We start from the raw sequence: 27,178 nt of genomic DNA on the forward strand, positions 1-27,178 counted from the left end.
GTTTCTTTGGGGAGGGGTGGGGGGGTTTAAGCAGATTGATAAAATGGAGAGCAAAATGTTCGGCGGGCTTCCTGAGCTTGGGATATCTAACGGCGAGGACCTTAAAGAGACTCTCACCAACTGCACTGAGCCACTCAAAGCTATCGACCAGTTTCAGGTATTCATGCTTCACACTGCGTCATGTTTGGCAAAGTGCTGCACAAAACTAATTTAAATGTTCATAGATTGCGAGCTCGCTGCTTACCACCTAATCAATTCATGCTGAATTGTCATGTCGCTTATTGCACATCTTCGTTTTCATTTTGAATTAAATTAAAGAACCAATGATTGTCACACGCACAGTAGGTGTGGTGAAATGTGTCCTCTGCATTTGACCCATCCCCTTGTTCACCCCCTGGGAGGTGAGGGGAGCAGTGAGCAGCAGCGGTGGCTGCGCTCGGGAATCATTTTTGGTGATTTAACCCCCAATTCCAACCCTTGATGCTGAGTGCCAAGCAGGGAGTTTTGATTGATTGATTGAGATTTTTATTAGTAGATTGCACAGTACAGTACATATTTCGTACAATTGACCACTAAATGGTAACACCCGAATAAGTTTTTCAACTTGTTTATAAGTCGGGGTCCACGTTAATCAATTCATGGTATACAAACCCAGTTTCCATATGAGTTGGGAAATTGTGTTAGATGTAAATATAAACGGAATGCAATGATTTGCAAATCATTTTCAATCCATATTCAGTTGAATATGCTACAAAGACAACATATTTGATGTTCAAACTGATAAAAAAAATTTTTTGTTGCAAATAATCATTAACTTTAGAATTTGATGCCAGCAACATGTGACAAAGAAGTTGGGAAAGGTGGCAATAAATACTGATAAAGTTGAGGAATGCTCATCAAACACTTATTTGGAACATCCCACAGGTGAACAGGCAAATTGGGAACAGGTGGGTGCCATGATTGGGTATAAAAGTAGATTCCATGAAATGCTCAGTCATTCACAAACAAGGATGGGGCGAGGGTCACCGCTTTGTCAACAAATGCGTGAGCAAATTGTTGAACAGTTTAAGAAAAAGAAAGAAACCCACTGTCAGTAACTACAGTTGGTCGCTACATCTGTAAGTGCAAGATAAAACTCTCCTATGCAGGGCGCAAACAGTTATCAACAACACCCAGAAATGCCGTCAGCTTCGCTGGGCCTGAGCTCATCTAAGATGGACTGATACAAAGTGGAAAAGTGTTCTGTGGTCTGACTAGTCCACATTTCAAATTGTTTTTGGAAACTGTGGACGTCGTGTCCTCCGGACCAAAGAGGAAAAGAACCATTCGGATTGTTATAGGCGCAAAGTGTAAAAGCCAGCATCTGTGATGGTATGTGGGTGTATTAGTGCCCAAGACATGGGTAACTTACACATCTGTGAAGACGCCATTAATGCTGAAAGGTACATACAGGTTTTGGAGCAACATATGTTGCCATCCAAGCAACGTTACCATAGACGCCCCTGCTTATTTCAGCAAGACAATGCCAAGCCACGTGTTACATCAACGTGGCTTCATAGTAAAAGAGTGCGGGTACTAGACTGGCCTGCCTGTAGTCCAGACCTGTCTCCCATTGAAAATGTGTGGCGCATTATGAAGCCTAAAATACCACAACGGAGACCCCGGACTGTTGAACAACTTAAGCTGTACATCAAGCAAGAATGGGAAAGAATTCCACCTGAGAAGCTTAAAAAATGTGTCTCCTCAGTTCCCAAACGTTTACTGAGTGTTGTTAAAAGGAAAGGCCATGTAACACAGTGGTGAACATGCCCTTTCCCAACTACTTTGGCACGTGTTGCAGCCATGAAATTCTAAGTTAATGATTATTTGCAAAAAAAATAAAGTTTATGAGTTTGAACATCAAATATGTTGTCTTTGTAGTGCATTCAATTGAATATGGGTTGAAAATGATTTGCAAATCATTGTATTCTGTTTATATTTACATCTAACACAATTTCCCAACTCATATGGAAACGGGGTTTGTAAATATATACTATCAGCATAATACCGTCATCACACAAGTTAATCATCATCAGAGTATATACTGTACATTGAATTATTTACAATCCGGGATGTGGAGGGGGTTGGGGTGTGTGTGTGTGTGGGGGGGGGTTAGGTTTAGTTGATATCAGCACTTCAGTCATCAACAATAATATCATCTGAGAAATGGACATTGAAACAGTGTAGGTCTGACTTGGTAGGATATGTACAGCGAGCTGTGAACATAGTGAGCTCAGAAAGCATAAGAACTAGTATATACATTTGATTATTTACATTTGATTAATTACAATCCGGGGAGTTGGGATCTGGTGGGGGAAGGGTGTTAGTCTAGGGTTGTATTTGCCTGGAGGTGTTCTTTTAGTGCGCTTTTAAAGGAGGGTAGATAATGGGTTCTGTTTTTATAGTCTTTGGTATGACTCGGCCGGGGTTCGAACTCACGACCTTCCAGTCTCAGGGCGGACACTCTAACCACAAGGCCACTGAGCAGGTGAAACCAACACAAACCTTTTATTCATTGAATCAAAAATACTGAAATTCCACGACATAGTGAATGTGCAAACAGCTAAAATTATACACAAAGCAAACTATAACCTGCTAGCCAAGAATATACAACAATTCTTCTCAACAAAAGAGGAGAAATATAATCTCAGAGAAAAATGTAATTTAAAACATTTGTACGCAAGTACAACACTTAAGACCTTCAGTATATCAGTATGTGGAATTAAATGATGGAATGGATTAAGCAAAGAAATCAAACAATGTACTAATATGATCCACTTCAAGAAACTCTTCAAAATTAAAGTGTTTACAAAGTACAAAGAAGAACAACCATGATAAACTCTCTGCATTTATTTAATCCGTCCATTCATTTTCAAGATAATCTTACTCATCTCACCATATGAAATATAACTTACTTCACCAATTATTATTTATTTATTTTTATTGTTATTACTTATGGAGTATATTGTGAATACATTGAGAACGGGAAGTGAACAAAAGTTTTAGCAACTGCTATGTAAAGGAAAATGGGTAGGATTAAATAAGCTCTGCTTCTTCCTACTCCTTTTCGAACATGTTGAATAGAGGAACTGGAAATTGTGATGTATCATGTTGTATGCTTGCACGTGTGATGTATCATGTTGTATGCATGCATGCATGTTCGAAATAAACTCCAACTCAAACACGTAAAAAAGCTCAAAACAACCTTTTTATAAAAACAATTTTTTTTTTGGCTTCATTTTGGCTTCATTATATATAACTAGAAGAGGCAATATCTGAAGGAATTGCGTGTGAATGCTCCAATGCTTGAAGTTGAAGTGAAATGCTGACATAATGTAGTATGAATGTAAGAATAGTTTGATTGTTGGAATGGTTTGAATGTTGAAAAGCTGACGCTGAACTGAAATGCTAATGGAATGTAGGATGAATGTAGAAATGGTTTGAATGCTGGAATGGTTTGAATGTTCAAGAGTTTTAATTTCCAGGGAAAGTGTTAGTTTGAATGCCCAGGATAAGTGGAATGTGTTGATGTTGGAATGGTTTGAATAGGTTGAAAAATGTGGGAATTGTGTAACTTGGAAAAATGTCCCATTCATTTCAATGGGAACTTTCTGGAATTTTGGGAAAAGCTGTATTTTTTGGAAAATGATTAGGAGCATGAATATCCTGAATGAGCTGAATTGTTTGGTGTTGGAATTGCTTAAATCGGTCAAGAAATGTTGAATTAGTTACAGTTTTTAGTTGAGAAATTCCTGGAATTTCGGGAAAACCGGGAATTTTTGTAGTTCCTTAACCAACTTGGTTTTTGTCCTGACTATGAGGAGTGTTTTGACGGTGGAACGGTTGAAAAATGTGAAAGGAGTAGTTGAACTTAAGGGTGGAATAGGTTACCAAAAAACGGGAATTCCTGGAAATTTGTTGAATGTGGAAAAATGATAGTTTGAATGTCCAGGGTGAGTTGAATGTGTTGAAAGTGGAATGGTTTGAATCAGTTGAGGAATGTGGGAATTGTGGAAGTTTGAAAAATGGCCAAGTCATTTTGAATGGGGAAAAATGCAAAAAAATTTAAAAAAAGGAATTATGGGAAATCCGGGAATTTTTTTGTAGAGCACACAATTCCCAAACAGGCTGAATATTTTGCGGTTGTAACGGTTGAATCAGATGGAAAATGTGGGAATTGTGGAACTTTGAACAATGTGAAATAGAGGGTAAAATAAGTGAGATAGATAATAAAATAAAGTTAATCAAAGGTTAAAAAGTCAAATAAGTTAAATAGAAAATAAAATAAGTTAAATAGAAGCTCAAATATGGTAAATAGAGGGTAAAATAAGTGAAATAGAAAATAAAATAAAGTTAATCAAAGGTTAAAAGGTAAAATAAGTTAAATAGAAAATAAAATAAGGTAAATAATAGGTAAATAAGTTAAATAGAAGCTCAAATACGGTAAATAGAGGGTGTAATAAGTTAAATAGAAAATAAAATAAAGTTAATCAAAGGTTAAAAGGTCAAATAAGTTAAATAGAAAATAAAATAAGGTAAATAAAAGGTAAAATAAGTTAAATAGAAGCTCAAATACAGTAAATAGAGGGTAAAATAAGTGAAATAGAAAAGAAAAGAAAGTTAATCAAAGGTTAAAAGGTCAAATAAGTTAAATAGAAAATAAAATAAGGTAAATAAAAGGTAAAATAAGTTAAATAGAAGCTCAAATACGGTAAATAGAGGGTAAAATAAGTGAATTAGAAAGTAAAATAAGGTAAATAGAAGGTAAAAAGGTCAAATAAGTTAAATAGAAAATACAAGAAGATAAATAAAAGCTAAATAAGTTAAATAAAAGGTCAAATAAGGTAAATGGAAGGTAAAAAAAGGTGAAATAGAAAGTAAAAGAAGGTAAATAAAAGTTTTAAAATGTAAAATAAGTCAAATAAAAGGTCAAATAAGGACAATAGAAGGTGAAAAAGTAAAATAAGTAAAACAGAAAGTAAAATAATATAAATAGAAAGTGAAAAGGGTCAAATACGTTAAATAGAAAATAAAAGAATGTAAATAAAAGGTCAAATTAATTAAATAGAAGGTCAAACAAGGTAAATTGAAGGTAAACAAGGTAAAATAAGTGAAATAGAAAGTAAGGTAAGGTAAATAGAAGGTAGAAAAGGTCAAATAAGTTAAGTCGAATGTAAAATAAGGTAAATAAAAGGTCAGATAAGTTAAATATATGGTCAAAAAAGGTAAATAGAAGGTAAAATGAGTGAAATAGAAAGTAAAATAAGGGAAATAGAAGGTAAAACATTTCAAATAAATTAAATAAAAAGTAAAACAAGGTAAATAAAAGGTAAAAATGCTCAAATAAGTTAAATAGAAGGTCAAATAAAGTAGACAGAATGTAAAAGAAGGTAAATAAAAGGTAAAATAAGTTGAATAGAAGGTCAAATAAGGTAAATAGAAAGTCCAACCATCCATTTTCTACCGCTTGTCCCTTTTGGGGTCGCGGGGGTGCTGGAGCCTATCTCGGCTGCATTCGGGCGGCAGGCGGGCAAAATAAGTTAAATAAAAAGGTAAAAGAGGTCAAATAAGTTAAATAGAAAGTAACATAAGGTAAATAGAAGGTAAAAAAAAATTCAAATAAGTTACGGTAAATAAAAAGTAAAATAAGTTAAACAGAAGGTGAAATAAGTGAAGTAGAAAGTAAAAGAAGGTAAATGGAAAGTTAAAAAAAAAGGTCAAATAAGTTAAAGAGAAAGTAAAAAAGGTAAAAAAAAAGCACCCATAGAAGGTAGAAAATCTAATCAGAAAAATCTTGATTTATTTGAACAATTTTCCCTAAAATAATTTATCCGATGACTCAAATAACGGCTCGCTGCAGCCCTCGCTGTATGCACGTGGCTTTTTAGGAAGACAATGAGAAATCCTAGTCAGCAAGGTGTGCAACAATGTGATGTCATGACCGCAGATGGAAAATGGCATCCTCCTGCCAACTCTCCAGTCGGCTCTCCCCTTCCTGGACCTGCACGGGACACCCAGGCTGGAGTTCCACCAGTCCGTCTTTGACGAGCTCCGGGACAAGCTGATGGAGAGAGTCGCCACCATCGCAGAGGGCAAGGAGGACGACAGGTAGTACAATCCTCGGCCGTCTCCCAGCAGGACTTTGTGAGCAGGTCTTTCTCACAGGTACGGCAAGCTGGAAGAGTTGCTGGAGAAAAGCTTCCCGCTGGTCAAAATGTCCTCCATCCAGCCGGTGGTCATGCAGGTGCTGAAACATCTACCCAAGGCAAGTCTTCCTAAGGTCTACACCTGTCCCTCTCATGGAATAATGCCAGATGTTAGGGCTGAAAACTGTATCACCATATACGTTTTTTAATATTGGTCGATATCGATAATTATTTATATTTTTATGACCTACGGAAAATATTTACCAGGAGAAAATTTAATATCAACATTTTCATTTAAAACGTATTATATTCCCCTCAGCTATCGAGGCAGAAAGAAAATGAAACGTCAACACAAGCATGGGAAACAAATCACACTTAACAATAACCTCTTTACGGTGCAAACATAAGGAATATTTAAGAAATGTCTCAGGTTGAAACACTGATGACATCTATTAAACAAGACAAGAAGCAAGGAATTAAACAGAGACAGAATTAGATTTGGCTCAATTGAGGAGAGCGCATACACCTTTACCCTGGTAAAGTGTTCCAACACGCTCTGGCGAAAGATTGTTCGCCTCCTCTTTTATTTGGACTTTCCCTGATTACATGGCAACGGCTATTTCTAAGGGACGGGGGTTGTAAACAGCCATCGCCTTTGATTAAAACAGTTCAAAGAAAAGGTCGTAAAACAGTTCAAAGAAAAGGTCGCCTGGAGGGGGGTCTGGTCCTGCTTCCTCTCTGCTTTGTAGTTCTTGGGTCAAGACAAACTCTTTCTGTGGATTACAATACATGAAAGAAACAGAACACCTTCATGTTGCTTCCCATCCTACAAAGTGGAGTTTTACAAGCCTTCTTCTTGGTAGGTTCAAAGACAGCTTTTGTCTTCTCGCCGGGAACTAATTGAAACACAAAGTTTTGTGATAACTCAGATACAATTATTCTGACAAAATGCTTATTAAAATGTAACAAAATAGTGCAAAGTGTGAAAATGTGAACATGGAGAAACCTGAGAAGGAACAATTTTTTAGCAGGTTCAGTGGCAGGAAGTTACCCATGTGTTAGTCTGTGTAACATTATTTTGCCCTGTTATTTTTATTTAAGTATGGAAAGGAATTTATGCTATGTAGTAATTATTATTTAAATATTATTGGACCAAATTATTATTTTAAAATACCGGTATCACATTTGTTATATTTTGTTATCACTTCAGTTCCTACCTGTTGTTTCTATACATCTCAATAGCGAACGGATGTGTGTTTGAAAGAAAAGATGAGCGCAGTGAAGGACTACGATCCGTTGGGAAAACCCCCCAAAAAAGTGCCATACTGTGGAAGTGACTTTTCATCTTTTGTTCACTATTTCTTCGCTCTCATTTTTAATTTATTTCGCTCTGTACAGAGAAATCCACAGCGAGACTTTTTAATGCATTCTAAATGGTAAATAAATATCTAACCATTGAGTCAACAGATGGAGGGTCCTCCTGTGATACTCTCTAAAATCCTCCAGAAAGTGCGGGGCGGTATAGCTCGGTTGGTAGAGCGGTCGTGCCAGCAACTTGAGGGTTGCAGGTTCGATCCCCGCTTCCGCCATCCTAGTCACTGCCGTTGTGTCCTTGGGCAAGACACTTTACCCACCTGCTCTCAGTGCCACCCACACTGGTTTAAATGTAACTTAGATATTGGGTTTCACTATGTAAAGCGCTTTGAGTCACTAGAGAAAAGCGCTATATAAAATGTAATTGATTGATTGATTGACAGAAAGTGTCAACAATACTCCATTTACAAACCCGCCCGCCTCAACCTCCTCATGCTCTCTCAGGGAGAGCATGTCCCAAATTCCAAGCTGCTGTTTTGAGGCATGTTAAAAAAAAAAAATGCACTTTGTGACTTCAATAATAAATATGGCAGTGCCATGTTGGCATTTTTTTCCATAATTTGAGTTGATTTATTTTGGAAAACTTTGTTACATTGTTTAATGCAGGGGTCACCAACGCGATGCCCGCGGGCACCAGGTAGCCCGTAAGGACCAGATGAGTAGCCCGCTGGCCTTTTCTAAAAATAGCTCAAATAGCAGCACTTACCAGTGAGCTGCCTCTATTTTTGAATTTTTTTTATTTACTAGCAAGCTGGTCTCGCTTTGCTCGACATTTTTAATTCTAAGAGCGACAAAACTCAAATAGAATTTGAAAATCCAAGAAAATATTTTAAAGACTTGGTCTTCACTAACTGACAAAGAAACAGATAACAGATTTGGTGTCCAGTTCAAAGTGTGACATGATTTATTTAAAAATTTGAGAGTTGAGTTTTGTATTTTACATGAGTTATTATTTGTAAAAACATGGTGCAAAGTAATTCATGATTTGTTAAAAAATGTTAATGGCTAGCTAGGTAAAATGGGATACTGTTATTTCACAAGACTGTCTTAGAAGTTATCATTTGAAAATGTTCAATTTGAAAAATGTGCACTTAGAGAAAATATAAAAATAAAGTGTTGCATATTGATATTTATCTGTTTCTATATACTGTATATTTATTGTGAGAAGTCATTAAGATGATCAGTGTTTCCACAAACATAAATATCATTAATTATTAATAATAACATAGAGTTAAAGGTAAATTGAGCAAATTGGCTATTTCTGGCAATTTATTTAAGTGTGTATCAAACTGGTAGCCCTTCGCATTAATCAGTACCCAAGAAGTAGCTCTTGGTTTCAAAAAGGTTGGTGACCCCTGGTTTAATGCATCCAGCAGGGCATTACAACGAAATTAGGCATAATAATGTGTTAATTCCACGACTGTATATATCTGTATTGGTTGATATCGGAATCGGTAATTAAGAGTTGGACAATATCGGAATATCGGCAAAAAAGCCATTATCGGACATCTCTAATTTTTAGACAATATGATTTGCCTGAGCGGCTAGGAGACCCCGAGAGTAACAAGCGGTTGCCTTGTTGCCTTCCTTTAAGAAAAATAAACTCGTTTTTAGTATAAGTTTGCTGGTTTCAAGAAATGTAATGCCGAGCGCATATCATTATGTCAAGATAATGGCACTAGCATTTACTTAATTTAAGAAAATTTTTCAACATATTGAGAAAAAGGTCTCATATTTGTTTTTTCTACCAAGAAAAGTGCACTTGTTATTAGTGAGAATTAACTTATTTTAAGGTATTTTGGGGTTCATTGAGCTTAGCTAATTTTACTTGTTTTAGAAAGTCTTGACAAGCCAAATTTTCTTGTTCTATTGGTGGATAATTTTGCTTAGTTCAAGTAAAATACCCCTAATTCTTGTCTTTTTTTTCTTGTTTTTTAACACTGACTTTTTGCAGTGCAGTGATGGGTGCAAGACTTGAAATTAGGGATGTCCGATAATGGCCGATTTCCGATATTGTCCAACTCTTAATTACAGATACCGATATCAACCGATACCGATATATACAGTCGTGGAATTAACACATTATTATGCCTAATTTGGACAACCAGATATGGTGAAGATAAGGTCCTTTTTTAAAAAATTAATAAAATAAGATAAATAAATTAAAAACATTTTCTTGAATAAAAAAGAAAGTAAAACAATATAAAAACAGTTACAAAGAAACTAGTAATTAATGAAAATGAGTACAATTAACTGTTAAAGGTTAGTACTATTAGTGGACCAGCAGCATGCACAATCATGTGTGCTTACGGACTGTATCCCTTGCAGACTGTATTGATATATATTGATATATAATGTAGGAACCAGAATATTAATAACAGAAAGAAACAACCCTTGGGGGAGGGAGGTTTTTTGGGTTGGTGCACTAATTGTAAGTGTATCTTGTGTTTTTTATGTTGATTTAATAAAAAAAACAAAAAAACGATACCGATAATAAAAAAAACGATACAGATCATTTCCGATATTACATTTTAAAGCATTTATCGGCCGATGATATATCGGCAGGCCGATATTTGCGGACATCTCTACTTGAAATAGTCTGTAAACCAAAATAATGCTCCATATTGCAGCCAATATTTAAGAATGTGACAGTTCTCGGCCGCGCTTGTAGGTCCCTGAGAAGAAACTGAAGATGGTGATGGCGGACAAGGAGCTGTACAAGGTGTGTGCTGTGGAGGTGAAAAGGCAGATCTGGCAGGACAACCAGGCTCTCTTTGGGGACGAGGTGTCCCCGCTCCTGAAGCAGTACATCGTGGATAAAGAAGCGGCGCTGTTCAGCAGCGACCTCTCCATCCTGCATAATTTCTTCAGCCCATCCCCCAAAATGCGACGTCAAGGCGAGGTGCGTGGACACACAAGCACGTTCAAAGCCATCGCCGCGGTTTAACCGTCCATCTGGTCTTTGGTCCCGGAAGGTGGTCCTGAAGCTGACGCAGATGATCGGGAAGAACGTGAAGCTGTACGACATGGTGTTGCAGTTTCTGCGAACGCTCTTCCTGCGGACGCGGAATGTTCACTACTGCACGCTGAGGGCAGAGTTGCTGATGTCCCTCCATGACTTGGACATCAGTGAGATCTGTTCTGTGGACCCCTGTCACAAGGTGCCCAGACTTGAGTCTTTTTTTCCTCTCACAAACATGCATGCACGTTGGAGACCAGGGCTGTCCCAACGTGTTCCAGCCAGGTCCGCGCACACACAAGTTGATAGACTAGATGAGAATTTTAACGCCAAACGCCAGTCATATAACTTCATATTTGACACATGCTAACTGTTAGCATGATAACTTTTTCTTTAGCTAATTTTGCATGAACACACTTCCTGGTCATAACTTTGGGCTTTACGCATGCTCACTGCTAGCATGCTAACTTTTTTTTTCAGATAATTTTGCATGAATTTGCTTCATAGTCGTATAACTTGATATTTGACACATGCTAACTTTTTTTTAGCTAATTTTACATGATTACGCTTCATAGTCATAAAACTACTTGATATTTGATGCATGCTAACTGTTAAGATGTTACCTTTTTTTTAGCTAATTTTGCATGAACACGCTTCCTGGTCACATAACTTGGTGCTTTACATATGCTCACTGTTAGCATGCTAACTTTTATTTTTATTTTTTTTAGCTAATTTTGCATGATTACACTTCGTAGTCGTGTAACTTGATATTTGACACATGCTAACTTTTTTTTTTAGGTAATTCATGTGTGATACAAGCAGTCCTGCAGAGTTTTTACTTGTGTGTGATATCATGTGCGATAAAAGGCAGTTCTCCAGAGTGTTCACCTGTGTGTGATATCATGTGCGATAAAAGCAGTCCTGCAGCGTTTACTTGTATGATATCATGTTCAATACAAACAGTCCTGCAGTGTGTTTACTTGTGTGTGATTATCATTTGCGATACAAGCAGTCCTGCAGAGTTCTTACTTGTGTGTGTGATATCATGTGTGATACAAGATGTCCTGGAGAGTGTTTACTTGTGTGTGGTATCATGTGCGACACAAACAGTCCTGCAGAGTGTTTACTTGTGTGTGATATCATGTGCGATACAAGCAGTCCTGCAGAGTGTTAACTTGTGTGTGATATCATGTGCGATACAAGCAGTCCTGCAGCGTTTACTTGTGTGATATCATGTTCAATACAAACAGTCCTGCAGCGTGTTTACTTGTGTGTGATATCATGTGCGATACAAGCAGTCCTGCAGCGTGTTTACTTGTGTGTGTGTGTGATATCATGTGTGATACAAGATGTCCTGGAGAGTGTTTACTTGTGTGTGATATCATGTGCGACACAAACAGTCCTGCAAAGTGTTTACTTGTGTGTGATATCATGTGCGATACAAGCAGTCCTGCAGAGTGTTTACTTGTGTGTGATATTATGTGCGATACAAGCAGTCCTGCAGCGTTTACTTGTGTGATATCATGTTCACTACAAACAGTCCTGCAGCGTGTTTACCTGTGTGTGATATCATGTGCGATACAAGCAGTCCTGCAGCGTGTTTACTTGTGTGTGTGTGATATCATGTGTGATACAAGATGTCCTGGAGAGTGTTTACTTGTGTGTGATATCATGTGCGATACAAGCAGTCCTGCAGAGTGTTTACTTGTGTGTGATATTATGTGCGATACAAGCAGTCCTGCAGAGTGTTTACTTGTGTGTGATATTATGTGAGATACAAGCAGTCCTCCAGAGTGTTTACCTGTGTGTGATATCATGTGCGGCACAAGCAGTCCAGCAGAGTGTTTACTTGTGTGTGATATCATGTGCGATACAAGCAGTCCTGCAGAGTGTTAACTTGTGTGTGATATCATGTGCGATACAAGCAGTCCTGCAGCGTTTACTTGTGTGATATCATGTTCAATACAAACAGTCCTGCAGCGTGTTTACTTGTGTGTGATATGATGTGCGATACAAGCAGTCCTGCAGCGTGTTTACTTGTGTGTGTGTGATATCATGTGTGATACAAGATGTCCTGGAGAGTGTTTACTTGTGTGTGATATCATGTGCGATACAAGCAGTCCTGCAGAGTGTTTACTTGTGTGTGATATTATGTGAGTTACAAGCAGTCCTCCAGAGTGTTTACCTGTGTGTGATATCATGTGCGGCACAAGCAGTCCAGCAGAGTGTTTACTTGTGTGTGATATCATGTGCGGCACTAGCAGTCCAGCAGAGTGTTTACTTGTGTGTGATATTATGTGAGATACAAGCAGTCCAGCAGAGTGTTTACTTGTGTGTGATATCATGTGCGATAAAAGCAGTCCTGCAGAGTTTTTACTTGTGTGTGATATCATGTGCGATACAAGCAGTCCTGCAGAGTGTTTACTTGTGTGTGATATTATGTGAGTTACAAGCAGTCCTGCAGAGTGTTTACTTGTGTGTGATATTATGTGAGTTACAAGCAGTCCTCCAGAGTGTTTACCTGTGTGTGATATCATGTGCGGCACAAGCAGTCCAGCAGAGTGTTTACTTGTGTGTGATATTATGTGAGATACAAGCAGTCCTCCAGAGTGTTTACCTGTGTGTGATATCATGTGCGGCACACGCAGTCCAGCAGAGTGTTTACTTGTGTGTGATATCATGTGCGATAAAAGCAGTCCTGCAGAGTTTTTACTTGTGTGTGATATGTGCGATACAAGCAGTCCTGCAGAGTGTTTACTTGTGTGTGATATCATGTGTGACACAAGCAGTCCTGCAGCATGTTTACCTGTGTGTGATATCATGTGTGATACAAGCAGAGTGTTTCCATGTGCAAAGCTGACAGCCAGTTAACATGTAAATGTCCTCCCATGCTGACAGTTCACATGGTGCTTAGACGCCTGCATCAGAGAGAAGTTTGTGGATGGCAAGCGGGCCCGAGAGTTGCAAGGGTTCCTGGATGGAGTCAAGAAAGGACAAGAGCAAGTTCTTGGGTAAAAAAAATAGAACTCAGCTAATTTTAGAGCAAGTGAGAAGCTGGACATGTGCTGTTCTCTTCAGGGACCTGTCTATGATCCTGTGTGACCCGTTTGCTTCCAACACGCTGGTGCTGAGTATCATGAGGAACCTGCAGGAGCTGCTGAGCCAGGATGCTTTACCCAGGGTGAGCACGCTTCCTGTGGAATGATGGACACTACAAGTTGACCTGGAGATACCATGATTCATCCATTCACAGCCCGGCTGGGTTTTAATTGTATTCATTTGGGTTTTGTATAAACACCAGAATATAGAGCACACCGGTATATAAGCCGCACCCACTAAATTTTAGGGGGAAAATATGTTTCCATGTATTAGCTGCACTGGACTGTAAGCCGCAGATATAAACGTTGTGCAAATAGTTACCTACACAGAATTGTTCCGTAAATATTTATTTACATACCTTAATTGTTTTCAAACGTTGTCTGTAACAAGGCAGTAAAACGGCTGATAAAAAAAAAAACAGAAGTCAACGTCATGGACCCACTAGCTGGGCAAGCTAGCTCTCCAATCAGCTAAACAGACTCAATAACGCCACGGTGACGTTTTGGTGAATCTATTGAGGAAAGGTGTAATTGAAACAATACAAAAAGAATGCCATTTTGAGTTAATAATACTAACGCAGACACTCGTAAACATGTTAGCATATTAAAGTTAAAGTACCAATGATTGTCACACACACTAGGTGTGGTGAAATTTGTCTTCTGCATTTGACCCATCCCCTTGTTCACCCCCTGGGAGGTGAGGGGAGCAGTGGGCAGCAGCGGTGGCCGCGCCCGGCAATTATTTTTGGTGATTTAACCCCCAATTCCATCCCTTGATGCTAAGTGCCAAGCAGGGAGGTAATGGGTCCCATTTTTATAGTCTTTGGTATGACTCGGCCGGGTTTTGAACTCACAACCTACCGATCCTGGGCGGACACTCTAACCACTAGGCCACTGAGTAGGTCAGCTACTGCTAATGACGATTGCACGTACAAATAAGTAAGAATTGTTTTAGTTATATTGTAAAACTTACAAATGTTAAATGTAGAATTCATGAGGGTAAAAACGCTATGAATGGCTCGAAGTCCGGTTGAAAGGACTAAAAACGGAGGACATCATAGCACCTGCAGTCAGCAAACTTGTCCAAAATATATTGTAAATCTTATGAATGTTAAATGTAGAATCCATAAGGGTAATAACGCTATGGATGGCTAGAAAACGGAACAGCGCTTCTACGTCCGGTTGAAAAGACTAAAAACGGAGGACATCACAGCACCTGGAGTCAGCAAACTTGTCCAAAATATATTGTAAATCTTATGAACGTTAAATGTAGAATCCATAAGGGTCATCATCGGCGGTCACTCAAACGAGTATGACGATCCTCCTGGTAGGGGTGTATCCCTTTATGGAGGATGCCTGTGCGTGACTTTGTTTTACGTGGGGAGACTGGTGCACAGAATCGGGTCAGGGTCCAGTGGCATGGAGTCCAAGACGACTGGGGACCCTTTTCTGCTGCAGCCTTCTTGCGCCATCGCAGCCGTTTTGGTAGTTCTTAAATCTACCGTCTTCCGCCTGCTCCGCCGTTGAGGTCTTCACCGTATCCCTGGCTGAGGGGCAGTCAGGTACTAGGCCTTTGCCAAGGGCCACCTGGGGTAACAGTAGTAAAGGGGTTAGCCTCCTAGTGCCCCAAGACCCCATAGAGGAGCCTCCACTGCCGGATGCACTTCAACCTCACGCCCAGGACACCCATAAGGGTAGTAACGCTATGGATGGCTAGAAGACGGAATGGCGCTTCTACGTCCGGTTGAAAGGACTAAAAACGGAGGACATTGCAGCCCCTGCAGTAAGCACACTCGTCCAAAAGATGGCACCATAGCACAAATAATAACACACGTAATCAGTGTATTTGCTTGGTTTTTTTTGGAAAACTATTTGTATTATGGCCGTCACCATTTTTATAAGCAACAGAGTCCAAAAGGTTGGAGAAAAGTAGCGGTTTATAGTCCATAAACAGGGTGAAAAGTCAACACAACGCTGTGTAACGCTGGCGAGGACGCGTGCAAAGCTTCTGAACACTTAAGTGGTTTCCCTGTGTTGCGTCTGATCAGCCTTCCCTCCCAGGGAATTAAAGTCACTGGTCAATCCCAAGTTCTTTAGATGACATATATACAGAGTAAGAAGGACCATCAAGACAGAATAGGAATATTATCAAGTTTTACTAAAGCGTTAGGAGACCAGACCACACCAATACAGTCATACCGGCATCTCAAATTGGTTTTCTTGAATACGAAAACAGCCCCCACCCTGTCCAGAAAGGAATACAGCCTCATTGTTCTAATACAGATAAGATAAAAAAGGGAGTACTCCAACTCCCACATTACTTCGACCTTCAAGGTAAAGCACACAGTTTACTTGCGGACATAAGATACAAACACAGAAAGAGTACAAATGGAAAAACACTAGCTTCTCTAAACATGACTATGAATAAAGAAAGAACTCTTAAACATATATACATTCCCCACACCTGGTAACAAATTGCAGGTAAAGAAGAATTCTTATCTTCTGTACAAGGCAGAACTTTGACCTTCAAGTGTTGAGGTAGTGGAAGGGTTGAGTGTTTCAAGGATGTTCTCCTGGTGTGTTTGTGATCAGGACAGTCCTGATCTGATGTTGCTTCTAAGGATGCTGTCGCTCGGCCAGGGAGCTTGGGATATGATCGACAGCCAGGTGTTCAAAGAACCTCGTCTGGTACGTCCATGAAGTCAGAGTCATTTTGAAATGGTTGTCTCGGAGCAATTGGAGAGGTTTGGGTGAGCTGATTTGTTCTCCCCTCAGGATTTGGAGCTCATGACCCGCTTTCTACCCGCCATGATGTCGGTGGTTGTGGACGACCACACCTTCAGCGTGGAGCAGAAGCTTCCCAATGATGAGAAGAGCACGCTGGCGTATCCTACCTCCTTGCCAGACGCCTTCATCAGGTAGAAGAAGGCAAATAGTGTGCAGCACCGTGTAACCTCCATTTACAAACTCCGTCAGTTCTTGAACACGGTTCATGAATGAAAACGAGTTCCCCATAAGAATCCATGTAAACATGAATAATTAGCTGTCGCCTTGACAAAAGTCCCTATTTTAGTAAAATAATGCACACTTTGAAGACACTGATGTGTTTGTTTATTTATGTATATTTATATGTGTGTATATATATATATATATATATATATATATATATATATATATATATGTATACAGTCATGGACAAGCTACTCAGAAAATGTCGTACACGAAGCTACAAGTTACTCTTGATTAAAGAGAGCTAAGCCACAGGGGAAACTATCCCTAAAGAATTGTAGCTATGCTACAAGCTACATGGCAAAAGTAGCTTGCTACATCAAAGATATATATATATATATACATACACGTACTGTATATATATACATACACATATATATACACATACACATATATATATATATATATATATATATATATATATATATATATATATATATATATATATATATATATATATATATATATATATATATATACACATACACATACATATATATATATATATATATATATATATATATATATATATATATATATATATATATATATACACACACACATACACATAAATATATATACACATACGGTATATATACAGTTAGGTCCATAAATATTTGGACATTGACACAAGTTTCAGTATTCCAGCTCTGTACAACACCACAATGGATTTGAAATTAAACAATCAAGATGTGCTTTAAGTGCAGACTTTGAGCTTTAATTTGAGGGTATTCACATCCAAATCAGGTGAACGGTGTAGGAATTACAACACATTTTATATGTGCCTTCCACTTTTTAAGAGACCAAAAGTAATTGGACAAACTAATATAATCATAAATAAAATTGTCACTTTTTAATACTTTGTTGCAAATTATTTGCAGTCAATGACAGCCTGAAGTGTGGAACCCATAGACCTCACCAGACGCTGGGTTTGATCCCTGGTGATGCTCTGCCGGGCCTCTGCTGCAGCTGTCTTCCCTTCCTGCTTGTTCTTTGGGCATTTTCCATTCAGTTTTGTCTTCAGCAAGTGAAATTCATGCTCAATGGGATTCAGGTCAGGTGATTGACTTGGCCATTGCAGAACATTCCACTTCTTTGCCTTAAAAAACTATTTGGTTGCTTTCGCAGTATGCTTCGGGTCATTGTCCATCTGCATTGTGAAGTGCCGTCCAATGAGTTTTGAAGCATTTGGCTGAATATGAGCAGATAATATGGCCCGAAACACTTCAGAATTAATTCTGCTGCTTTTGTCAGCTGTCACATCATCAATAAATATAAGAAATCCAGTTCCACTGGCAGCCATGCATGCATACTTGCCAACCTTGAGACCTCCGTGTTTGTCCTCTGCAAGGGACAAACCTTCGCAGCCGTATTGTTCCACATTAGAGCTGCACCAATCACAACCTTTACAATTTAACGTCCACCTTATCATTTGTGTCTGCCATGGCTCCTCCTCAGGTACATGCAGGACAACCGAGTGGCTTGTGAGATGGGTCTCTACTACGTTCTTCACATCGCCAAGCTGAGGAACAAGAACGCCTTACAGAGGCTGTTACCTGCTTTGGGTGAGCATGCAACGCCGCTTCTGAGGAAAGACCAAACAGGCTTTCCTTCAGACGACCAGGATCACTTGAAACGACAGTTAGGTGGACGCCTGTCCGTCCATAAGCATGCTCGGCAACAGGCTACTAGGAGCGAGCAGCTACACTACAGCTAAGCACACAATAGCACACAAGCTAGACTTCGGTAATAACCATTGAACAATGTTGCAGTGTCACACCGCACAATGGAAAATATAGATGAATAGGGGTTTCCAAAGAAAAAGTTTTCCGGATGAATCGCGATTCTTATTTGTAACAATCGATTCAAGAAAATCAAAAATCGGATACAATTTTTAAAAAATGTGTATAGACATACACGTGTGTATGTATATATATATATATATATATATATATATATATATATATATATATATATATATATATATATATATATATATATATATATATATATATATATATATATATATATATATATATATATGTATGTATGTATATACGTATATATATATGTATACGTATATATACATATGCATACGTACGTGTATGTATGTATATATATATGTATACATACATATATGTGTGTGTGTGTGTGTATATATATATATATACATAAATGTATGTATATATGTGTATATATACATACATATATGTATGTGTATATATATATATATATATATATATATATATATATATACACATACATATATGTATGTGTGTGTATATATATATATATATATATACACATATATGTATGTGTGTATATGTGTATGTATGTATATACTGTATATGTGTATATTTATGTGTGTATATATATATGTATGTATGTATATATGTGTATATATATATATATGTGTATATGTATGTATATACATGTGTATATATATATATGTATGTATATACATGTGTGTGTACATATATATATATATATATATATATATATATATATATATATATATGTATGTATGTATGTATGTATGTATGTATGTATGTATGTATGTATGTATGTATGTATGTATGTATGTATGTATGTATGTATGTATGTATGTATGTATGTATGTATGTGTGTATGTGTGTGTATATATATATGTATGTGTGTGTATATATATATGTATGTGTATATATATATATGTATATGTATATATATATATGTATGTGTATATACATATATGTATATATATATATGTATGTATGTATGTATGTATATATGTATGTGTGTATGTATGTATGTGTATATATATATATATATATGTATGTATGTATGTATGTATGTATGTATGTATGTATGTATGTATGTATATATCTATGCATGCATGCAAGTATGCATGCTTATTTGTTTGTTTGTTTGTTTGTTTTAATCTGTCCTGTTCAGACCAATCATATTGTTGATGTAGATGATCTATATCTGCTGTACAGATTTACTTTAGAAAATAGGTGTTGAATACCTCTCTAGTTGCCTTATTTGTATTTGACTTTATTAAATGTCTGGCCAGAATTTTATCCAACAAAACCACTTTTCTTTGAAGTGATATAGAAATTGATCAGAGCTGTTTATCTATTGTATGGAGGAAAGTAGTTAATCACAGAACTGGCACCCAATGCTACTAAAAAGTACTGATTTTGAATTGAGGATCGAATCGTTACCCCCACCCCCAACAATCGACTCGAATTGTTAACAAATAATCATAATTGCGCGTCACTTCCACATACCAAGTCTCCAAGGCAGAAGAAGCGCATTAGAAAGTATCCAGGAACAAACGTGTCCGCATCGTTCAAGTTACTCCATCATGAGCTTAACGTCATCAATTATTGTGATCAGTAGGTGTCACCGGGGGAAGAAAAATTACCACTCCCCTTCAACTTAAAGGCAGCGTACGTCCGTTTCAGTTAATAATAAATAGGTTAGTGTTTTTCATAGCTACCATTGTTTGACTCATTTCACTTGATCATATGGATGATTGATATCAAACAATTCGACTTTGCTTGTAAAGCACTGTTCATACATCCAAAATGCAACACAAAGTCTATTACAGATTTTAAAACAATATACACACACACACACAGGTTGTGTCCATAAAGCTGAGTTGTCCCCCACAGTGGACACGTACAATGACATGGCCTTTGGGGACATCTTCCTGCACCTGCTGACCGGACATCTCACTCTGCTGTCGGACGAGTTTGGAGGGGAGGAGTTCTGTTCCGTGGTCTTCGATGGCTTCCTCCTGACGTCGTTTTCCAGGTTTGTGCTGCATGATGTGGCGCCGGCGCCGAGAGTAACTTGTAACTTTGACGTGGCAGTAAGGAGAACGTGCACCGACACACGCTGCGCATGTTGCTGCATCTCCACCACAAAGTCCTGCCTTCGTACTTGGAAACCTTGAAGAAAACTCTGGAACCTCCCAAGCAGGTTGGTCTTTCTTTGTCTCACACTCAGACTTCGGCTAAATAATCATTCATATTATACCAAACATCCAAAAGGTGTTGCTTATTGATCAAGTTCTTCACGGTTTTCCACTTTCATATAAATTGTGAAATGAGTTATTTACACAGAAATATTCAGTTAAGTTCAATTAAGTTACCTTAATTGTTTCCAAACGTGTCTGTAACAAGGCAGTAAAACGGCAGGTCAAACAAAACAAGTCATGGTCATGGTTCTCCACTTTCCACAACAGATATATACGTTGTGAAATGAGTTATTTACACAGAAATATTCTGTAAATGTTTATTTACATACCTTAATTGTTTCCAAACGTGTCTGTAACACGGCAGTAAAACGGCAGGTCAAACAAAACAGAAGTCATGGTTATGGTTTTCGACTATACATAACAGATACGTATATACATTGTGAAATGAGTTATTAACGCAGAAATATTCTGTAAATGTTTATTTACATACCTTAATTGTTTCCAAACGTGTCTGTAACACGGCAGTAAAACGGCAGGTCAAACAAAACAGAAGTCATGGTTATGGTTCTCCACTATACATAACAGATATATACGTTGTGAAATGAGTTATTTACACAGAAATATTCTGTAAATGTTTATTTACATACCTTAATTGTTTCTAAAAGTGTCTGTAACAAGGCAGTAAAACGGCTGGGTCAAACAAAACAGAAGTCAGGGTTATGGTTCTCCACTTTCCACAACAGATATATTCGTTGTGAAATGAGTTATTTACACAGAAATATTCTGTAAATGTTTATTTACATACCTTAATTGTTTCCAAACGTGTCTGTAACACGGCAGTAAAACGGCAGGTCAAACAAAACAGAAGTCATGGTCATGGTTCTCCACTTTCCAGAACAGATATATACGTTGTGAAACGAGTTATTTACACAGAAATATTCTGTAAATATTTATTTACATACCTTAATTGTTTCCAAACGTGTCTGTAACAAGGCAGTAAAATGGCAGGGTCAAACAAAACAGAAGTCATGGTTATCGTTCTCCACTTTCCACAACAGATATATATGTTGTGAAATGAGTTATTTACACAGAAATATTCTATCAATGTTTATTTACATACCTTAATTGTTTCCAGACGTGTCTGTAACACGGCAGTAAAACGGCAGGTCAAACAAAACAGAAGTCATGGTTATGATTCTCCACTTTCCACAACAGATATATACGTTGTGAAACGAGTTATTTACACAGAAATATTCTGTAAATATTTATTTACATACCTTAATTGTTTCCAAACGTGTCTGTAACAAGGCAGTAAAACGGCAGGGTCAAACAAAACAGAAGTCATGGTTATGGTTCTCCACTTTCCACAACAGATATATATGTTGTGAAATGAGTTATTTACACACAAATATTCTATAAATATTTATTTACATACCTTAATTGTTTCCAAACGTGTCTGTAACAAGGCAGTAAAACGGAAGCGTCAAACAAAACAGAAGTCATGGTTATGGTTCTCCACTTTCCACAACAAATATATATGTTGTGAAACGAGTTATTTACACAGAAATATTCTGTAAATATTTATTTACATACCTTAGTTGTTTCCAAACGTGTCTGTAACAAGGCAGTAAAACGGCAGGGTCAAACAAAACGGAAGTCATGGTTATGGTTCTCCGCTTTCCACAACAGATATATACGTTGTGAAATGAGTTATTTACACAGAAATATTCTGTAAATGTTTATTGACATACCTTAATTGTTTCCAAAAGTGTCTGTAACAAGGCAGTAAAACGGCCGGTCAAACAAAACAGAAGTCATGGTTATGGTCCCACGAGCTGCGCAATCTAGCTCTCCAATCAGCTAAACGGACTCTATAACTCCACGGTGACGTTTTGGTGAATTTACTGAGGAATTTGTGAAAGTGAAACAATACAAAACAAAACACAGACACTCGTGAACGGGTTAGCATATTAGCTAATGCTAACGACGCTAGCTTGATTACATTACGATAGCATGTAGAAATATGCATGAACATACTCCTACAGGCATCACAACATGGGACACTTTAGTAAGTAAGAATTGTTTTAGTTACATTGTAAAACTTACAAACTTTGCTCGCAGTGATGAATGACGATTCCATACGAGTAGAAACGCTGTGGACGACTGGAAGACTGAACGGCACTGTACTTCCGGTTGAATTGAAAGCACTCCCGATAAATGGAAAGACCCTGCAGTGAGCAAACTTGTCAAAAGATGGCGCCATTGAGCGGACAACGCACATTCTCAATGTATTTGTTTAGGTTTTTTTAAAACTATTTGTATCATGACCGTCGGCGGAAAAAAAATCCATAAATTATCCGCACTGTTTTATAAGCCGCGGGATTCGAAGTGCAGGGAAAAAAAGTAGCGGCTAATAGTCCAGAATTTATGGTAAGTGTAAAAAAAATGTTTGCACATTTTCAGAATGTACTCGGCCTATTTTTAAACAAAGAAAACAACCTGAAGTTGTCTTCACTTTGAAGTTGTCATGCCATGTGTGGAGGGGGGCGTGGCCTGCGGACCTGCAGCGAAGCGGGGTGTGCTAGGACCGGCTTCGAGAGCAGCGACAGGTGCGTAGATGGCCCACTTGGGCCTGGTTATCTAATCACCTGTCGCTCTGTTAAAAAGCAGCAGCCGGCAGGAGAGAGTTGGTAGAGCTAGAGCGAGAGAGAGACAGCCACAAAAAGACAATTGCTGAAAAGCACATGACAGACTTTATTAAGAAAATAAAACAGTGTTGTAACCCTTCTCCGGGCTCGTGTGGCGATGTTTGGTGGTCCGAGGAACCCCCTGGAGGGCAACCTCCACAATTTGTCGCCCAGTGTGGTGACGCAAACGATCCCGGAGAAGCTGGCGCGGGCCCCTCTCTCGGGACGAACCCATTCTAGGGCGCCCTGCCCTTCACAAAGAAAAGAGAACTCTCCCCGGGGCCCCCGCCAGCTTCTCCGGGATCGTTTGCGTCACTGCGCTGGGCGCCAAATTGTGGAGGTTGCCCTCCAGGGGGTTCCTCGGACCACCAAACATCGCCACACGAGCCCGGAGCAGGGTTACAACACTGTTTTATTTTCTTAATAAAGTCTGTCATGTGCTTTTCAGCAATTGTCTTTTTGTGGCTGTCTCTCTCTCGCTCTAGCTCTAACTCTATCAACTCTCTCCTCCCGGCTGCTGCCTTTTAACAGAGCGACAGGTGATTAGATAACCAGGCCCAGGTGGGCCATCTACGCACCTGTCGCTGCTCTCAAAGCCGGTCCGAGCACACCCCGCTTCGCTGCAGGTCCGCAGGCCACGCCCCCCTCCACACCATGATTTTACCAATCCAGCCCACTCTGGAATAGACTTTCCTCCATGTGGCCCCTGAGCTAAAATGAGTTTGACACCCCTGGTGGATTGTGTTCTTCAAAGGAATGTGGATTCCATTTCTCTGACCAGATAATCTGTCTCTTAACTAATCTATGTGCTATGATAGTAGTTGTTGTTTTAGAAGAGAGGTACTTCCTTATTGGGCCTCCGGTTGGTTGTGATGTTCATCAGCACAGAGGCCCTGGGAATAACAGCTGCAGGGGCCAAGCTGGGGCCGCTTTGGTTAATCGAATAGGCTGAGGAGGAAGAGGGGCGCGGTATTTTTTTGATGATTAACAAGTATTAGCGATATTGTTATTATAAGCGCTAACGCAGACGGACTATTTACGGTGGCTTCTGTTTTGTTTGATCAGCCGTTTTACTGCCGTGTTACAGACACCGTTTGGAAACAATGGTAGGTAGATAAACATTCATTTCGCAACATACATACCTGCGACTTATAGTAGTCCGGTGTGGCTAATACATGCATTGTTCTTCGCAGACGGCCATAATACACTTTTTTAAAAACATTTTTTAAACCAAGCAAATACACTGATTATGTGTTATTATTTGTGTTATGGCGCCATCTTTTGGACGAGTTTGCTTACTGCAGGTGCTGCAATGTTCTCCGTTTTTAGTCCATTCAACTGGACGTAGAAGCGCCATTCCGTCTTCTAGCCATCCATAGCGTCACTACCCTTATGGATTTCGTTTATCGTTTCACTTTCACAAATTCCTCAGTAAATTCACCAAAACATCACCGGGGAGTTATCGAGTCTGTTTAGCTGATTGGCTGCAATGTCCTCCGTTTTTAGTCCTTTCAACCGGACGTAGAAGCGCCGTTCCGTCTTCTAGCCATCCATAGCGTCACTACCCTTATGGATTTCTACATTTAAAAATGATTTTTGTATCGTTTCACTTTCACAAATTCCTCGGTAAATTCACCAAAACGTCACCGGGGAGTCATCGAGTCTGTTTAGCTGATTGGAGAACTAGTTTGCGCAGCTAGCGGTTCCATGACTTCTGTTTTGTTGGATCATCCATTTTACTGCCTTTTTACAGACACCGTTTTGAAACAATTAAGGTAAATAAATAAACATTTACAGAATATTTCTGTGTAAATAACTCATTTCACAACGTATATATCTGTTGTGGAAAGTGGAGAACCATAACCATGACTTCTATTTTGTTGGATCAGCCGTTTTACTGCCGTGTTACAGACACGTTTTGAAACAATTAAGGTATGTAAGTAAACATTTACAGAATATTTCTGTGTAAATAACTCATTTCACAATATATCTGCGGCTTATATATGGGAAACATTTAATTTCCCCCCCTAAAATGAAATAATTCGCCGTGTGCAGAGCAGGTTTTGACAAAGAGAAAAAGAAGTAAAACGTAAGTAAAAATGACATAATAAACGTTGTATAGAAGAATCTCATTTCGGACTGCGTTCACCTTTGCCTCCTGGCGTGCGTTGTTGACGTGTGCTTGCTGCTTTCAGAGCGGCGAGCCGGTGAAGGAGCTGCACAGCCAGCTGACGGACAAGATGGACGCCCAGAAGAAAAGTCCTGCCGTGCCGGAGGAGCCGCCGTCGCTGGATCTCAGCCTGCACCCGGTCAAAGTCGCCCCCGCAGCGGCGTCCGGCGCGGCTGCCCCGCTCTGACCAGGATGTGTCTCCTTTCTCCTCTTTTATTGTCCTGCTCCACGGAGACGGCTTGGATTTTCTCCCACGCTACATCGTTCTGCTATCATCCGTGAATTATCGTCCGAACTCCAACCGCCCCCCGTGTGACTTTCACCGAGGAAGAGCGACGTCGTTTTTTTTTTTTACTTCTGACGGAAGTGCGTCAAAGAAAAAGAAAGCGTAGTCCAATTAGGAAAAATGTGCAGAAATCAAGCTTCCCAAAGGATAAAGTTTAGTTGTTTTTTTTAGCAAAAGGTCTGCTGCTGCTAAATGATTACCACTTCCTGTCTCTTCCGTCTAGTTTCCTGTCTTTGACGAGTCCTTCATGTGTTGAATCCTTCACATAAGTCCTACCTTGAAGGGAAACTGCACGTCTGTCATTCGCAATCCTCATGGAAGACGTTTTTCTTTTTTATACATTCTAAATCGTAAATAGATGCTAGCAAGAGTCAGCTAATGACAGTCGCCTAGAAAGCGCTCTAAAAAAACCCCACCATTAATGTTTATATACACACTGTATGTATATATGTAATGTAGTATCCGTCACATTCATAATAACATGTCATATTTACATATTTGGATCATTTTAAGTATTAATTTCACAGACTCATCACAACATTTACTTTCCCTTCAACAACAACAACAAGAAGAAGACTACTAATCATGGCAAACTTGATGAGAGACAACAAAGACTACTTTGGGACAAATGATGATCCAGAAACTGATATTTTTGAGCCTGAATATAAGGAGGACGATCTGCAAGTTTCAGAAGCTGTGTGCTAAACAGATCGAGAAAGTAGCAGCATTGCTAAGTGCTAAACAAGATACACAAACATAATAAAACAATCACTTGCTGTACAATGTCTGCTCTCACTGGGATAAAGACTGATGGGATGTTTATATCTTCCTCTTTACATCAACTATTCATCATTTCACAAACAGTGACGTGTCTTTCTTGCCATGATATCATGTGCGATACAAGCAGTCCTGCATAGTGTTTAGTTGTGTGTGATATCATGTGCGATACAAGAAGCTCTGCAGTGTTTACTTGTGTGATACAAGCAGTCCTGCATAGTGTTTACTTGTGTGTAATATCATGTGCGATGCAAGCATCATGTTTACTTCTGTGTGATATTATGTGCGATACAAGCAATTCTGAAGCCTGTCTGATGGTGTGTGATATGTGCGATTCAAGCAGTCTTGCAGCGTGTTTACTTGTGTGATATCATGTGCGATACAAGCAATTCTGCAGCCTGTTTACTTGTGTGTGTGATATCATGTGCGATACAAGCAGTACTGCAGTGTGTTTACTTGTGTGATGTGATATGTGCGATGCAAGCAGTCCTGCAGAGTGTTTAGTTGTGTGTGATATCATGTGCGATACAAGAAGTCCTGCAGAGTGTTTACTTGTGTGTAATATCATGTGCGATGCAAGCATCATGTTTACTTGTGTGCGATACAAACAATTCTGAAGCCTGTTTGATGGTGTGTGTGATATCATGTGTGATTCAAGCAGTCTTGCAG

General features: G+C 38.8%; 1 protein-coding gene across 1 annotated transcript; it reads left to right on the forward strand.

Annotated features, from left to right (window-relative positions):
- Positions 1–27,178, forward strand: nelfb (negative elongation factor complex member B). Its single transcript, XM_062025395.1, has 13 exons — positions 1–157; positions 5,987–6,147; positions 6,205–6,304; positions 10,231–10,461; positions 10,535–10,720; positions 13,417–13,529; positions 13,597–13,699; positions 16,209–16,304; positions 16,392–16,534; positions 18,084–18,190; positions 20,282–20,423; positions 20,483–20,591; positions 25,472–27,178. Exons 1-13 carry the CDS (start codon positions 44–46, stop codon positions 25,631–25,633), a joined length of 1,767 nt encoding a protein of 588 aa, XP_061881379.1. The 5' UTR covers positions 1–43; the 3' UTR covers positions 25,634–27,178.

Source organism: Entelurus aequoreus, linkage group LG17 (genome assembly GCF_033978785.1).
Source record: "Entelurus aequoreus isolate RoL-2023_Sb linkage group LG17, RoL_Eaeq_v1.1, whole genome shotgun sequence".
NCBI lineage: Eukaryota > Metazoa > Chordata > Actinopteri > Syngnathiformes > Syngnathidae > Entelurus > Entelurus aequoreus.